At 43.3% G+C, this 17,795-nt stretch overlaps 1 protein-coding gene across 2 annotated transcripts in view; it reads right to left on the reverse strand.

The window, feature by feature from the left end:
- Positions 1 to 225: 225 nt before the first annotated feature.
- Positions 226 to 17,795, reverse strand: part of SLC25A29 (solute carrier family 25 member 29) — a 45,795-nt gene continuing 28,225 nt past the window's right edge. For both annotated transcript variants that reach the window (XM_069208325.1, XM_069208326.1), the window contains 2 exons: positions 12,419 to 12,502; positions 226 to 2,940 (listed from right to left, as the gene is read on the reverse strand). In XM_069208325.1, coding sequence (XP_069064426.1) covers positions 2,197 to 2,940; positions 12,419 to 12,502 — 828 coding nt within the window. In that variant the 3' untranslated portion in view covers positions 226 to 2,196. The remainder of the gene's footprint in view (positions 2,941 to 12,418; positions 12,503 to 17,795) is intronic.

Consider the following 17,795-nt stretch of genomic DNA (forward strand, 5'->3'; position numbering starts at 1 on the left):
ACTATACTAGGGACTTATTGGTAAATCAAATATGCCAATCATGGATAAATCAATTACCGATACCATTTAGACAGAGCATTTGCACTTTAGGACTCCGGGCACTCTACCAGTGCTAAAGCCAGCAAATACTAAATTCAGAACAGGCTCAAAAACAGGAGGTCAGAAGCAAAACGTATGGGGATAACCTACCAAAAAGGGGAAAAACAAAACACAGACACACTGAAGTCATTTATAAAAAGTAGAACTACTTTTATTTCCCTTCTATCTGCTTATTTACAGCCATTACAGTGTATTCTACAAAGATGTGTGACGACTTGGATCTGAAAAGCATCACTTACTCAGCTTTACAGCCACTACTTCAATTTTAAGCAAGTATGTTCAAACGTGTATATTGTAAGCTGAAGGTATAGTAGGATTATCACATTTCCAGATTTATCTTGTAAATTCTAGTACAATGGAATAATTTTCTCTGAAGAAAATACCTGCACAATACATATATATTTACACACACACCCATGATGTATATTGCACCTATTCATAAGAGATAGAAAAATTCCATACTGAAATCGGTTGTCTCACATTTAAAATTTATAGCAGCCAAATGTGATGTTTCATTGCTCACAAAGTCTGTAATTTGTTAAACACATTCAAATTGTCTTTAGATCCATTAGTTTATTTGAGCCACGGGCCACAATGAGAGTCTCTGGAGTGATATATGTTTTACTGGGCTCACAGGTTCTCAAAGGTATTGTGAACCACTCCAAACGAGAGCGACGTCAGACTACTATGCGAGGATTCTCCATAATGTGCAAATTGTGCAATTTTCAAGATGCTCAGATAAAGCAGATGACACTGGCTGCACTCAATTAGTGTATCGCTGTGCACAATACCATATGACATTAGGGGTTTAAAAACGTTCGAATACATACATTAGAATCTGAAAAACCCATGTTAGTATATTTTAAAAGTGATGCATTTAAAATGAATGAATGTTAAATTGAGCTCTCCAGCACTATAAATATATAAATAAAATTGCCCTTATTCTCCGGCACAGCTACTACGCAGTTTTGGTATATAAAAAAAAAAAAAAAAAAAAAAAAACAACATTCTTTCTCCATTATCGGCCAACACTTTCAATACAACATTTCGACTTAACTACCTCTCCACCCCCGATGAAAGCAAACCATTTCTTACCATTAACTGAGGGTGCTCAACAGCAGAACATAGTGCAGAATGACAAGCTGATTGTATTTATGTGCTTTCTACATCAGGAGAGCACATATTAAGATCATGGAAGCCATTCCCATTTTCGGGAAATTTCTATAAATGGATAGAATTCAATCCAAAAAGGGCCAGACCCGAATACATGAGTTGTTTTTTGGGGATTTTTTTTTTTAGTCAGTCAAATGTGGCTTTCCAATATGATTTTGATATTTCATACTTCTTTGCACACTGGTCCTTTTTAAACAAGGAGGCTGGAAAAAACATACTGTTTGATAAACGTGGGAGGGGAGAACGGGATATATCCTCAAAAGCAATAAGGCAAAGGGGTTCTAAATTATTCCCTTTTAAATCTTGTATCAGGTTGACAGTAGATCGGGGGTTGGGTAGGAACAGTCTTGACAAGTTGTGCAGATCCCCCAAAAAAAGCAGAATTGCCTTTGCATATATAACAACAAGAGGCACACTGGAGGTCCAGGGGACAAGCAAGTACAGTCAAAAAAACTTAAGCACATGGAAACCTCAGTCAAAAGCCTAAAAAGCAGCAATGTAGTTCTAATTAAAAAAACACACACACACACACTAGAAAACCACATTCATCGAGGAGCACAAGTTCCATCTTAGAAGCAACAGTATGTATGTAACAGTCCTCTCAAAATGAAACGTTATCAATCTTTACGTGATTTGACCACTGCGATCAGTAGTTAGGTCAATATAATGGGATTTCGAGCAATCCAATGTTCCAGCACCTTCACTGAGCCCCTCAGTAAATTGTTCATACAGTACACCTAACACAGAGGGTTCTAGCTATGGCGGTCCTCACATTATTTGGATTGGATTTTCAAAAATGCATTATGTCAATGTACAAGGCAATACATTTTTACAATGTTTCTGCTGATTAAACATCAGTAAAAACGGAAACTTTCCAGCTCGGGGAATAGACGTGGTCTGAAAGTCTTGGGATAACAAACACGTTCACATGCTCGAAGGTTGCTGTATTGCAGGGCCTGCTTCACACTCAGGTATGTTTTCCCCAGCCCTGACGTACATCAGGAAAAGCGTGACTGTGGCAAAGGTTGCAGCATTAACCGGGAAAGCACGTAGAAGGGTTGAAGTGAGACCTCTTGTGAATACCCGCCATCCTTCCACCTCATAACTCTTTTTTATGCAGTCAAGAATTCCATTATAATTATTGACTCCCCCAACTCCATCAGCCTGCAGTCTGGACTTGATAACATCGATTGGATATGTTGATAGCCATGAGACAATTCCAGACATGCCTCCAGCCAACAATAATTTGGGAATAATGTAGATGTCATTAGGTTCACAGCTTAAATATCTGGTCAGACAGTCATATGTAAGGAAATAAAATCCAAAACTTGGTGTCTCCCTTAGGAAAGTAGTAACCATGCCTCGGTTGACTCCCCGCAGCCCCTCCTTTCGATGGATTTTAACCAGGCAATCAAGGGAATTTTTGTAATTTTTAGATTTTGATTTGTATTCGCCAGTGCCCTGCAGCTGCATTCTTGTTTTCGCTAGCTCCATTGGACAACAGATTACACACTGCATTGCTCCTGCCGCTGACCCTGCGAGAAACTGGTTCAGTGGAGTGTCATTCTCAAGAAGACGAATTGCATTTCCTTGGACACCGAACACCAACGCGTTAATGAAGGTTAATCCCATCATGGGTGATCCAATTCCCTTATACAGTCCAAAGGCCTATTAGAAAGAGAGAAGAAAACCATATTAGTGACTGACAATATGATCAGTTGATAATTAACATATTAATCATACATTGAATAATTCAACCAAATCAGAAAACTACTTACTTCATGGTATGTGCAAAATTCAATAAAAGACCCTTCATTAGCTTAGACCAAATAAGGTGAGGACAAAACACGTCATGCAATTTGTTCTCCGTAAGTACCTGCACAGATTGTTTTATTCTCACACAAAGAATAGGACCAGAAAGTACGCTCAAGAATGTGGCATTTGTGAGGGAGAAGCAAGAAGGAAAACATAATCTTAATTTAAGCCTCCAAATGCCACTCTTCTTCCTTTCAAGCTAATTGTATTCTAGATTCTATCATATGTAAAACACTTGCACCTGAAAATGAGACTCCATGAACAAATTCCATTTTGTTTTGACTAGTACACGAGTGACCCATGGGACCAAATACTGCATGGGGTTCAACTGTGAGTAATACTTTGACATCACTAATTAAATGTGAACAGTGAGTTTATGGAGACAACCCATTTTTTCGTAAGTGCTTCATACATCTGCACTTTGGGGAAATCCCGATGTTGGGCGTTTGTAGAAAAAAGGATCAAGCATCTGCAATGCAACGGGTCTCGCGTTTGCTCGAGTTAGTTATTAGCGTTAAAAACTCCAAACCAGAATTTTATTGCCATATAAACTGAAAAATTAAACAATTTCACATAAGCAAGCAGACGGCTACCATGAGCACAAAGCAAACACACAAACGGAAACAGAAATTAGTTCCCAGTGCAGTGTATCAGCAAAAGTGCAATTATCCATGTAACTGGCAAAAGTGCAATTATACATATAACTGGTTAAAGTGCAAATATCCATGTTACAGGGTCGAGGTCATGCAAAGCGCTAGACTTCTGCCCTGCGGGATCGGGCTGCCTACAAAATAAAGAGAAAAAGTTGTCCAGAAACCATACAGAAAATATGGAGCCTCGTATGTTTTCAGTAGTTGGCAGTTGCGGTCGAGGAGGGCTAAACACCAGAAAAGACATGACGTATGCATGCCTTTCACTAATTAAATTAAGATAATTTTAAAAAGGCAAGCCCACGAACCAACCAAACTGATGGTTTGGACCTGGGTGTGGTTAAAAGCCCACAGAGAGATTACACTAGGTACAAAAGATTAAAGCAAGATACAGTGGCATCGAGGACTGATCTTTTCAAACTATTATACAGACTTACTCTAAAATAACCAAAGATGAAAAAGGCCTCAAGAATCACTCTCTGAAATGGCTACAGCATCGAATCAGATGTCCATCAAACCACATATTAACCCTACACCCTACTGTTTCAGGAACAGGCAGACTTGAGACAGACATTTTTCAACACAGTATTGGCAGTTTATTGTGACAGTCCAATTTTCCTTTTTTTTTGTGCTTTCAACCTCCTTCCAGTTAGGGTGTACAAATGGGTGTAAAACCAATGGTGGTTCCCGGAAAGCTGTACATTTCTGAAAAGTAGACACCAATCTGAAATCAGCAAGGGGTCATTTGTGTAGATTCTTCAAAGCTTCAACAGGTGAAATGAACAAATATTGAAATTGGGATGAAAAAACAAAAAACAAAAACAGCCATTAGTGTCTGTTTTCATTTGTAACTTTTTCTAACTGTGGCAGATTTTGTATTTCTAGAATGGGCACAAGATATGGAGTTTAGAAGCAGTAGTTATTTGCACATCTATGAATTTGTGGGTTGCCATACTAACATGTAAATTAGAAATGTTCCTTCCTGAGGTGATCCCCAAGCAGGGATCTACTAGGGAAAAGGTACCTTTGGAAAGGGGAGACTCTCCTCTTCCAACGGTACCTCTCCCTTTGAAATCAGTGCTCAAGTGATCTGCTCATTTTACTTTCATTTTTCCTGTAATGACGCCAGTGTGCAAGGTACGCCGATCCTAATTTCAGGGTGGGGATACTTTTAGCATTGGTTGCTGGGGAAGCTCTGCCCCAGCAACCAAGGATAAATATATCCAACTTAAATCGCACTGGTGCCCGCGCCAGAGCGATTTAAAGTGCCAGGTGCCTCCCGACGCCCACAATAGGTTAAAAAATATATAATTGATTGTGTAGCTCACCATTCTCCCTCACACTTTCCCCACTGAAATTTTAGCTGCTGTGAGCAACCAGTTGGACAGAATATTTTTATATCCGTGGTAAAACTGCAAATCTCAGAATTCCTGATGTGGCTGGTAAACTGTTGCTACTAGCCCCATCGGACATTTCAAGAAACTCAGATGGAAGGCTTTAGTGGCCATCTGGTAGAACACTGGAAGCAGTATCCGTGAGCGCTAATACGTGGGTCTTTGCCACACAACTCAAGGATGAAGAAGTGGAAAGTCCAATATCAGAGTCAAACTTAAAGCAACAACCAGACAGCTGGTGACCTTAAGCCAGGACCATGGTGGCCATATGAGGTCATCCCAAAGATTTTAAGAAAACATTAGTTAGTATTATGTTTATTTCTGACCTGGATCTCCACCAGAGACTGAGGGCATCTAACCTCTGGTGAGAGCACCGACCAATTCACACCACTTCACAAAAAACCTCTAGAAAGCTCAGCAGACTTGGAAGAAGCCACTGTGAGCCAACTATGTCAAAGTCCTATTACAATAATTGTTGAGCTCTCACAGATCGTCCAGTCTTCGTCTCTGGAAACCCACCAGCTTAGTCAGATGCAGAAGAACAAGTTACTTAGCTTCAGTAACGAGGTATCTGGTAGAGACTCTATCAAGCTGCAGATTGCTTACCTTAGAATTCCCTGGCGTCAGCTTTGTACACTGAGTTTTTTTTCCTGAGCAGTACCCTGCACGCGCCGCCGGGCGGCTTTGTTCGGATCGGCGTCCGTCAACCAGCTCCGCATGCGTCGTCAGAGCGGTCTATGATGTCACGGTTGCCTATATAGACACTGTCTCGGCGCGCGTACGTCAGTTCTTTTCCACAACTTCCCACACCAGAAGCCCAGAGTCATGGAAGAACCAACAGTTATGGATTTTACCTCTTGGTGACTATTTGAAGTAAAAATTCTTTCATGCCTTTAAGAAAGGCAAAAATGCCAAAATTATCTATCTATCTATCTGTATGAAAAAATATCCGCAGAGCGGGGAGGCTTGAGTGGGTGTAAGGAATCTGCAGGTAAGTAACTTGTTCATCTGATAGAGACTTCTAGCTGCAGCTTCCTTACCTTAGAATAGATACCCAAGCTATAACCCCTGGCGGTGGGTCTGAAGGAGATTTTTACACTAGGAAGTCCTGCAAAACAGACCAGGCAAAATGCCCCTCTCTTCTCACCTGGCTATCCAGGCAGTAGTGTTTTGCAAACGTGTTCAAAGAAACCCACGTTGCAGCCTGACAGATGTCCACCACCGGTACGCCACGTGCTAACGCAGTGGTAGCAGCTTTCCCCCTAGTAGAATGAGCTCTCAAGCCCTCGGGAGGCTGCTTCTTTGCCAAAGAATAGCAGATCTTTATACAGAGAACGACCTTTCTTTGTACCAACATACCCCACAAAGAGTTGGTCGTCCACCCGGAACTCTTTAATGCTGTCAAGGTAGAACGATAATGCTCTTTTTGGGTACAGCCGATGAAGACGCTCCTCTTCCTTAGAGGGATGCGGTGGTGCAAAGAAGGTGGGCAAGGTGATATTTTGACCCGGATGGAAAGAGGTCACCACCATGGGGAGGAAAGAGGCATGAGTTCTTAACACTACCTTGTCAGGATATATCAGGAAATAAGGTGGCTTTGAAGAGAAAACCTGCAGCTCACTCACTCTCCTGGCAGGTGTAATTGCCACCAAAAAGGCTGTTTTAATAGTAAGCAGCCGGAGAGGACAGTTATGCAAGGGCATGAAGGGAGCACACATAAGGAAGGTAAGAACCAAATTAAGATCCTACTGGGGCATAACGAAAGGCACAGGCGGGAACAGATTCACAAGCCCTTTCAAAAACCGCTGTACTATAGGTGATTTAAGCAGAGATGGTTGATCAGGCAATTGAAGAAAAGCCGATAAGTCTGCAAGATAGCACTTGAGAGTCCCCAAGGAGGAACCCTGCTGGGCGAGAGACAATATAAACAAAAGGATGTTAGACAGAGAAGAAGAAAGGATCAATAGACCTCTCTGTACAATATGAAACAAAACGTTTCCAATGGCAGGCGTAGATCGACTTCGTAGAGGGACACCTGGCTGCCAGAATGACATCACAGACCTCGGGAGGGAGGTCATAAACCATCAACTGTTGCCGCTCAATCGCCACGCATGAAGGCGCAGAGTTGACAGATTCAGGTGGAGAACCTTCCCCTGCTGCTGCGACAGAAGATCCTCCCGAAGAGGCAGCCTGATGAGAGGACTGATGCTCATTTTGAGAAGCTCTAGATACCAAACTCTGTGCCCAATCCGGAGACACTAGGATTACTTGGGCCCGGTCGTTCTTGATTTTCTTGAGAACTCTGGGCAAAAGTGGTATAGGCGGAAAGGCGTACAGGAGGCCTGAACTCCACTTGTGACGAAAAGTGTCACCTAGCGATAGCCCCTTTGGAAACTCCAACGCGCAAAACTGCTGACATTGCGCGTCCTCTACGGAGGTACAGATCTAACCAAGACCCTCCCCACTGCCGAAAGAGTCCTTGCACCATTCGCGATCCTCTAAGCATTTTCAGCTGAGATCGCCTGCCTTGCCGTTCAGAGAACCTGCCAGGTGTTGAACCACCAGGGTCATGCCCTGCTGTTCCAGCCATGTCTAGAGACGTAAAGCCTCTTGACAAAGGGTCCACGACCCCACACCGCCCTGCTTGTTGCAGTACCACATTGCAGTAGTGTTGTCCGTGAACACCTGCACCACCTTCCCTTTAACAACAGGAAGAAATGCTTTTAATGCTAGTCGGATCGCCCGAAGCTCCAGCAAGTTGATGTGGAGCCCGGATTCCACCGGAGACCAGTGACTTCTGATCTCCACCTCCCCCAGATGGCCACTCCATCCCAGAAGTGACATCTGTCACTACCATTAGATCTGGGTGGGGAAGGGAGAGGAGTCTGCCTTTGACCCAATCGCAGTTCACTAACCACCACTGCAGATCTTTTGCAGTCCCCTCCGAGATCTGAACCACATCGGTAAGATTTCCCTGATGCTGTGCCCACTGGAACATCAGGTCCCACTGCAGAGTCCTCATGCGCCATCTGGCATGCTTGACCAATAGGATGCAGGAAGCCATGAGTCCCAACATCCTCAGAGTCTCACACCGAAATCCAGGATAGAGGCCGAAACATCGGTATCATAACCTGAATATCCTGGACCCGCTGTTCGGGAGGATAAGCCCGATACTGCACTGTGCCCAGAACAGCTCAGATGAAAGTGAGCTTCTGAGAGGGAGTCAGGTGTGACTTCTGCACATTTATAGTGAAACCCAGCGAATGCAGGAGGTCTGCCGTCGTCTGGAGGTGGGTGACGAGAGCCTGGGGCGTAGAAGCCTTCAACAGCCAATCGTCCAGGTAGGGGAAGACTGAAATCCCTGACCTGCGCAGATGAGCTGCCACCACCGCCATCACCTTTGTCAACACCCGAGGGGCACTGGTGAGACCGAAGGAAGCACGGTAAACTGAAAGTACTTGTGGCCCACCTTGAACCGCAGGTAACGCCTGTGGGCTGGCAGGATAGGAATGTGGAAATAGGCATCCTGCAAATCCAACACTACCATCCAGTCTCCTTGGTCTAGGGCAGACAAAACCTGAGCCAGAGTGAGAATCTTGAATTTCACCTTCTTGAGCAAGAGATTGACGTCCCTTAAATCCAAGATAGGGCGAAGGGCTTTGTTCTTTTTGGGAATCAGAAAGTAGCAGGAATAACTACTGCCTACTTCTGATATCGGGACTCTTTCTATGGCTCCCTTGGCCAAGAGAGCCGTAACTTCCTCATGGAGCAAAGCTAGATGGTCCTCCATCAGCCATTCCTTTGTTGGAGGGATAGAAGGAGGGAAAGACTGGAAGGGAAGGGAGTAGCCCTTCCGTATGATCTGCAGGACCCACTTGTCATGGTGATGGAAAGCCAGTGAGGGAGATGAAGACGAATCTTCCCTCCAACTCGATGGACGTGATCCAGCAGAACCATACTAGGAGGGCTTGGGCGCAGTGGAGGGGGGCTGTGTGGCGGCCGACCTCTGGCCAGACCCTCTGGGTCTGATGGTACCACGACCACGTCCTCTTCAGGGATGCTGTGAAGCCTGAGGACGGTGGCTGAACTGTGGCTGGCGTGGTACCATGCCCCTTCCAAAGCCTCGAAAGACAGACTGCTGTCTTACTGGCACTGAAAGTCCCAAGGATCTAGCCGTGGCTCGAGAATCCTTGAACCTCTCAAGCGCGGAGTCTGCCTTTTCGCCAAAAAGGCGAGAGCCATCAAAGGGCATGTCCTTCAAGCTGGACTGGACATCCCCTGAGAAACCAGTAGAACGTATCCAGGCATGGCGACATAGGGCCACGGACGATGAAATCACTCTGCCCAGCGAGTCAGTTGTGTCGAAACCACACCGGATGGTAAACTTGCTGCATCTCTCCCATCCTTGACAGCCTTGGTGAGAGTGTCCCGTACGCCCTCCGGGATCTACCTGTGCCACTGTATCCCATAAAGTATGGGAATAACAGCCCAATAGCCCAATAGGTAAGAGGTGTTTACGGACCTTAATGCCAGGCTGGTGGAAGAAAACATCTTCTTCCCAAGCTGATCCAGCCTCTCGGATTCCCTATCCAGGGGAGCTGAAGGGAAGGCACCACGGGAAGTAGAGGCTTGGACAACCAAGCTCTCAGGAATGGGGTGTTGTGTCAGGAAACTAGGGTCGCTCGGAGCGGGTCTATGCCGGCCGTCCTATTTACAGGAGCCCCTGTGCTGGGTTTGGACCACATACCCAGAAGAACGTCTGTAAGAGCCTCATGGAAGGGCAACATCGGCTCTGATGTGGTCACCCCCGGCTGAAGCACTTCTGTCAGGATATTCGTCCTGATTGGCAACGTAGGCAAATCTAGGTCCAAGACCTCAGCTGCCGCACGCACCACCATAGCAAAAGAAGCACCCTCCTCCGTAGCCACATTAGGAGGAGAGAGCATACCAGTATCTGGAGACGTGTCCAGTCCACTGGCCTCCCCTAGATCCTCATACCAGTCCTGTTGTAATCCACATTTTAAAGGGTCCTCAGACCCCTCCCATTCCTCTCCTGCGTCTGGCTGATCTAAATAATGCTCAGACAACGATCTGGGCCGAATTGGCTCTGAAGTAGACGTCGTACGACGGCGCGCCGGCTCATCCGGAATAAGGATGGGGCTGCCACCGGTGGGCGCCGCTGGCGGAATAGTCTCCGTCGGACCTGGCGCCAAAGGAGGTCGACTGAGGGACCGGCCCGGATCCAGTATCGGATCCTGGGGTCCCCAACGGCGCCGAGGCCTAAGCTGCCGGCGTCGAATCCAAAAGGGCCCCTGCTGGCCCCGAAGACCCACCCGAGGGTGCAGCCCGCTCAAAAACAAGTCATGGCCTCGTAAAACTCTTATTTGAGCAGGGGGTCAACGTTCCCTAGATGCCTTGTAGGCCGACAGGCATGGCGAAGACGAAGTCCGCTTGGACTTCATCTTCTTGTGCCTCTTACCTTCAGAGGACCTCGAATGCGAGGAAGAGGACTTGGGGCTCCGAGAGCAGTACCGCGACCCCCTCCTGCTGCGGGACCGTGACATCCGCTGAGCTGCGCTGACCGAAGACGAATGTTGGGCCGCAAGAAGCTTAAGGGATCTCTCCCTCAAGGCCTTCGGCACCATAGCCTGACAGTCTGAGCACGAGGTGGAATCGTGGTCCTTCTCCAGGCACCAAAGACAAACATGGTGCGGGTCCATCACCGACATGGTGTGATGACATGCAACACACGGCTTGAACCCTGTCTTTCTCAAAAGACATGACTTCAAACAGCCAAAAAAGCCTCGACAAATGTCGAAGAAGGGTAGCTCTTTCCGGAACTGCGCTTAACCGGTGCGGAAGGAAAAGAACTGACATACGTGCGCCGAGACGGCATCTATATGGACAACCGTGATGTCATAGACTGCTCCAACGACGCGGACGACGCACGCGGAGCTGGTCGATGCATGCGTATCTGAACACCATCTTCAACAAGGATGATGCTGATGCCTCCTTCATCAAGAATCGGGAAGACAAACTGGCAGAATACAACAGAAAAAAATACTCATCCAGACATTTAAATTTTATCACTCCAAAGTATAGGTCAAACTATGGCACAAGTGTAACCACTAACCTTTCCTACTCACAGACCATGCTAAGGAGGAGTACAAGTAGTTTATATGCTTAGATTGAGCCAAAAGACAGCGAAGCAGAATCTGCAGATTTCTCAGTACCTAATCAATACAGACACCAAGACTTTGAATACTGCTCTTCCTTTGCAACAGCAGCCACAGTACAAGTCTTCAGACCTCAAGCAGAGACACAGGAGCAAACAAAGGTCAACTGTTTCACTCCCTCCCACTTAAGTCATTATCATCATTGAGGCTTGGTAGCCAATGCATTTGTCTCTTGAATACTTTGGCAGAAGAGAGATGCACCATACACTTTCAAGATGGATAAAACAGTTATTCGACTTTCACTGATTTAGACAGTCAATAGTACGTCTGTAAGTAAAAGACTCACATTTGCACAATCAGACGAGCTTAGAGTTGTTGAGATGGTCATGTCGGAGAGAAATGTTATCACATACCAGAGATTTGGATGTGAAGTGGTTGAACTTAGGCTGTTTGGGTACCACGCAATGATAGACTTCAAAAAGAGGCATGTACAGAGGCTATTGGTTTGCAAGGAGTTTGGCAGTTAATTTTTGTGATGATTCTGCATGCTGAGGTGTAATTTCAACATGTCAAGCTTAAAGTGGTGCGGTAGACTGACTGGGAGTCAAGCCGATGTGGAATGGGATGGGTTTAAAAGTGTACTTTTGAGAGTCTCCCAAGCCGAGAGGTTGGGTTTGGTAAAGAACAAAAAAAAAAAAAAAAAAAAAAAAAAACACCATTTCAATATAGTTATGCCTGAGATACCCAAATGGCATTAACAAATGAGTAGGTAGCAGAGTCAGCCTGTATTCTGAAAAATGTTCAGATTCATACCACTACAGGGATGAAACCCCATTGGCACAAGCAACTCACTTCCGGAGTTTAGATGCAACATAATTTCTTGACCTATCCCTGCAGGTATTGGGATATGAAGTGTGCAAGTTTAAGTGAAGGTTTTATGTTAGAATTTCATGCGGAGTGGCCAAGGAACAGGTATTGCTGAGACTTAGGCATCCAAAGCAAGACAAAGGGCCACAGTGCTTGAGCTTGGCAGATAACATTTGCACACACTGAAGTGTCACTACATTTAGAGGTTCATTTATAATGTTGTCTGCACAGATTTGTTACTTACAGTTTCTTGCCTTATGATAGACTGAAAGCAATGAAAGGTCCCACGGTAGAGAGGCTTGGCAGAATTCTGAACTTGCAAGCGTACCTACGGAAAAAAGGATCAATTAATGGAATGCTGCTACACATGTTAACCATTGATAATACAGAATCAAAATAGTTTTCTGAACAATTGGGTTTTGTGTAAACGAACCATAATAACATATCTGCAGCTCAGACATGGTTGTGCTGTATAGCTAGCACATGCATAAAGTGACTGTAAACAACTCTATAGATAGAAAGGTAATCATTTCTAAAATTGTCCTTTTTGTATGCATTTATTTCCCCACAAAACCTACAGTACCTATTTTGACTATATAATTTAAAAGCACTGAATACAAGAATCCTACAGTGGTGATCTCAAACTCAGGGGTGGCATTTTACCAGCCTTTGACAATCTAGGAACGTCCTTCTAACCTGCAGATGCGTTTGTGCCTATGGCGAGATGGTGCTATCCCTAAGAATGGAATGGCGGACTATGTGATGGTGAACATCCCTTTATGAAATCACATAGAACCAATCTTCACTGTAATGTGCTAATGCTGGCTTGACTCTGTCCAGTGACGCTCATGAAGCAGCATTCAAGCTGCACCCTTCTCAAATCTCTGCAGGAGTCAGAAACTATTTACACCATCAATATTTTGAACACCACAGGACAATCACGTTGAATAAGCATGTTACACAAAGAAAAGGGTCTAAAAGTATTCACAAAATGAAGTCTCTGTTCTAATAGAGGGCACGTTCTGGACTAGAGAAGACTACATGATTAAGGACTCCAAGGTTGTTGACTAAGACAGCATGCCTTTCCATATTTTACATGATGTGCATGGATGGCAGACTGAATTCTTACAAGCAAATGCACAAGTACTTAAAGATTTTTTGGCCCACTGGATATTGAACATAATAGTTTTCTTCAACAGCAGCAATTTCAGACTTATCTTCAATTCTAGATAAAACAGCAATTTACAGCTGGTAGATCCAAGAGTATGTTATGTAAGTAACTATGTAAATGTAAACCATTATTGATACACATACAAATATTTTTTTCCTCTGCACAGCTAATATTATGGTTTGACAAGGACGGCAGCCTTTAAAAAAATATATCAGATAGACTCTCAAGACTTATCCCGACTACGCAACTTGCAATACAATAAAGAAACGTGAAAACACAGTAATGTTTAGCTATGATGAAATTAGGTTCTTTTCTGACAAACGTCTGTATAAAAATCCACTCTAGAAAGGTATAGAGGTTGAACAAAACGATTACCTAGAGGAGTGCCAAAAAGCAGATCCTATCAAAAGACAATCAGGAAGAGGAAGAAGGTTTGTCAAGCCCTACCACAATGGTCTCTCTCAAGGAGTTCCTAACATCACAAGGCTCCACAATGAAAGCCTCAGTTATCCCAGAAACTGAAACTCAGCAGTGGCAGGTCTCCAACCAAATAGGTGGGTCCTCCTGGACTACAGCGACTATTCTTTATAATAAAACATTTTTTAAATTAAAAAACTAAACAGTTAGTAGATCCTGCCCTCTCTGCAAGCACCACATTTAAATTGCATCCAAAGTCGATCCGAGCGGAAGTGCTTATGGAGAGACTGGACCAAAGGTATATCAGGTAGAAATATTAGAGCGGCTGGACCCTTTCCCAAATGTTTGAAAGCAGAACTGAGGTGCTGGGCCTTAGAGGTATTTGAAGGGAACTCAATGTAGAAAATACTGAATGTACATTTTTCTCTTAGGCTCTTTACATCTGTTCCTGCATCGATTACATTTTAGTAAGTTTAGTTTCATACATGAAGGATGCTTCTAATTGGAGTATCTCAATATCTGCCCATTCCCCCATACCAGTACACTGGATCAGGGTCAGGGGATTTTAATACATTTGAGATAGAAACAGTATCCTTCTTTACTACAAGATACGTATTTAGGGTGAAACTGGCAGAACTTTTTAAAGAACATTTTAGGACAATGACAAAGGGGGTTCTGAGGGTGCTTGATGCTAATGTCCATGAGGTCTTAAGGGAAGTGATGAAAGGCAAATTTGTAGCTATGACAAGTTTGCAAAAGTGGCATAGACAGGAAATTGTAAAGTTAGAGAAAGACCTAAAGTGAAAAGAGGCAGCTTAGGCAAGTACTCTTCATACCCCTCTCCCAACTCCCATCTTGAGCAAGTGAAAACTCATATTAAAAAATACACTTTATAGGTGAATTGGGGCTATCATAGCTAGTAGGGCAGGGATTATTCTAGCTCAACTCAGGAAATGTGATGAATTTGGTAATAAAGTGGAGCCATACCTTGCATGAAGAAATTTAGATTTCTCTACCAAGGGTTATATATTGCAGGCCTAACATCCCAGGTAGAATACCAAGCCTCGAAACTTATGCTTGCGCACTTGCTATGGCGAGTCATATTTTATCAGGTAGAGCTATTTTTAAGACCTACTCGACCCTTCTGGAAAGTTGAGAAAGAACAGGTGTTCTGTTCAGTCAGAATGTGAAGGAGGCCTTTACATCTTTTTTTTGTCACATTTGCTCTGTGTTCACAGACAGAGGCCAAAAGTCAGTCTGTCTTACAATTAATTTTCTTCTGACTGCAGACTTCCAGGAGGTTGTCAGTTTTTTCCTAACACAAAACATTTATATAGCTAAGTCAACTGTACAAACATTAAAAAATATATTTCATTAGTTGTGAAAGCCCTCTGTACGTCTGTGTAATGAAAAAATATTTTAATAGGAAAACAAATCAGAACACTTTACTTAAGGATGTGCAAAGAAGAGATGTTTTCTGAAATCCGATTTTCACAAATTTGTTAAAACATTATATAGTTTCATCAATAAAGCTGCAAGTTAATGGGAAGGTTTTTGGACATTTCATGGAAATGTTATCTCTGTAAATGGCAGTGTGCGACCACGTCATGCTTTAGTAATATATTTATTAACAATGAGTGTTTAAACATAAACCTAGAAACACACCTGCCCTGGTAGCAATGTTACTAGTAAACTAAGAGGCAAGTAATGGATTGTGTGTCCCCCATTTGTGGGCTAGATTATTTTTATACACGGAGCAAACGTTTAGTCCATTTAATCAAACAAAGACTTTTTTTTTGTACAGCAGAAGTGCTGAGCTCACATATTTGAAGGTTCACTCATATGTGAGAATGAAGAAAAAGGTGACTGTTCAGTGAAATATTTGCCAAGGATCACACAATTGAGACCCGTTTACTGGTCAAGTACATTACAGTTAAGGTAGAGTAGATTATTCAAGTTACTCTACCTGCAGGTCTAGCAACATTATGATTTTTTTGAGGCCTGAATATGAATCATATTTCTCAAGTTGCCATCCCTAAAATCCCACCAGCAGCCTTTGCCTTAATTAAGGAGCAAAATATTCAGGAAGGAGTAATTCAAGTGATCTCTTTACTCAAAAATGAAACGTGCTTGGAGCAGATGCCTCGAACTACCATTTACCAACTTGTGTCCTTCTCTCTGGGTCCCAAACCAATACATTTCTCAAATTAGTTTTTTTATCCAATGGCGCATCACAAATACCATGTGCAAGACTGTACAGAAACCAGCTAAGGACCAGAAATTATGATCCTCTTGTAGGCAGAGCTCACTAAACAATGTGGGTACGAAAATATTCCTAGGTTTTAGTTGATCGATATGAAGAGATCTTTCCAGATCGGGTTCATCCAAATGAACCTCGATTTATTAAAAGAAAGTAAATGCACACATTAGAAAGGCTGTGTATTTAAATGAAAACAATTACGCAATGTCACCTAACGGCAGTGCTCATATCACTCAATTTCAAAAAGGCTTTAGAATGACTTGATTGGAGGAAGAAATGCAACTCATCACATATTTCATGCACAGACTGACATCTTGTCTTGTAGATCTTTATAAAATTAATTACTTGCCCCTTCTGGAGGCACAACAAAGGAATTAAAGGCAAGGGTCCCAGGTTTCCTCTTTTAGATTTGTAGGACCAATATAGTAATAAACACTTTTTGATGGGAGCAGGTGCTGATGAGATACTATGGGATTTAGCACGGTCGGACAGGAATTATAAAGTATCCAATGCATACCTTACAACTCCTTTGAATACTGCCCTTAGGCTGTGAAATATTGCTTAAAAATGGGGGAGGTGGGCAGGAGGGGACCCTTTCCTTACCCTTTACACCAATCTATTTTAACAGTGATGTCGCACCAGCTTGCCTCCTGGCCATTTTGACACTTTAGGGAGGACAGGTGTAGAACGAGTAGCGATATCGCTGAGGGTACTGAAGTAAAACTGAAAAACTTAAAAAACAGAGATGCAGTTTAGGCATTTGGTGTTAAATTCTTAAATGTTCATAGCTTCGACGAGGGTCAACACTTTTTGACAAGTTTATAAAAAGCACAGATGGTGGTAAAAATGTTATTTCAAGGATATACGCCATTTTGCTAGAAGTGAATAGATTACCTCTGCAGTCATAAGAAAAAAATCTTACAAAGGGAAATCAAAGCCAAAAGGTAGGGGGAAGACTAGGGATAAATGTAGTAAGATACTCTATATGTATCTAAAAGAGAAAAGTCCACAGCAGTCTAATGTATGACTGATATTACACTCCATCAAAATGACGCTGTATGTTTCATTCAACTAGTCCGGGGAAGGGGGAGGAAATGCAACCAGACTAACTGCACATATAGAGAACATGCCCAAAAGGAGCCTTTTTCTATATAGAGGTAAAAGTTATAAAGATATTGATCTATTACCTGCCAGTGACCTTACAATGATATTATGGGGCTTAATGAAGTCAAGACTCAAACTACTTATTAAGAGTGATAGAATCCTGATCTGGATCTGTTTGGGGGTGGCAAAAATAGTCATACACTGAAATGGCGGAAGCCAGACCACCCCACACCTATCTCCCCTCCAACCCCACACTAACTTCAATGGTCTGAAACACTGGAATATTTTTCCCATGGAAAGATCCGAGCAATATGAAAGCTGAACATTTACAGTTTAAAGGAATATTGAAACCATTATTGAAATATCCATCTAAAAAAGGGAGGTGGAAAGCAATGTTGGCCAGTCAACTTCATTTGAGAGCCTTAGCTTTTTGTAGATGGTAGGCAAAATGCCACTGGAGAAATAGCACACTTACATGGGTGATATATGTTGACATTCTATAGGAATTAAGGGTCAATATCGTTATATTTTGGCAATATATAGTTTGCAATATCTCAGTCATCACCTTGATGATAATTTAGGGAGTTGCCCCCCAGGAAGGGAGGGATGTCGGAGAAGAACGAGTTACTTACCTTCGGTAACGACTCTTCTGGTGGATACATTAGCTAC

The sequence above is a fragment of the Pleurodeles waltl genome, chromosome 9 (genome assembly GCF_031143425.1).
Source record: "Pleurodeles waltl isolate 20211129_DDA chromosome 9, aPleWal1.hap1.20221129, whole genome shotgun sequence".
NCBI lineage: Eukaryota > Metazoa > Chordata > Amphibia > Caudata > Salamandridae > Pleurodeles > Pleurodeles waltl.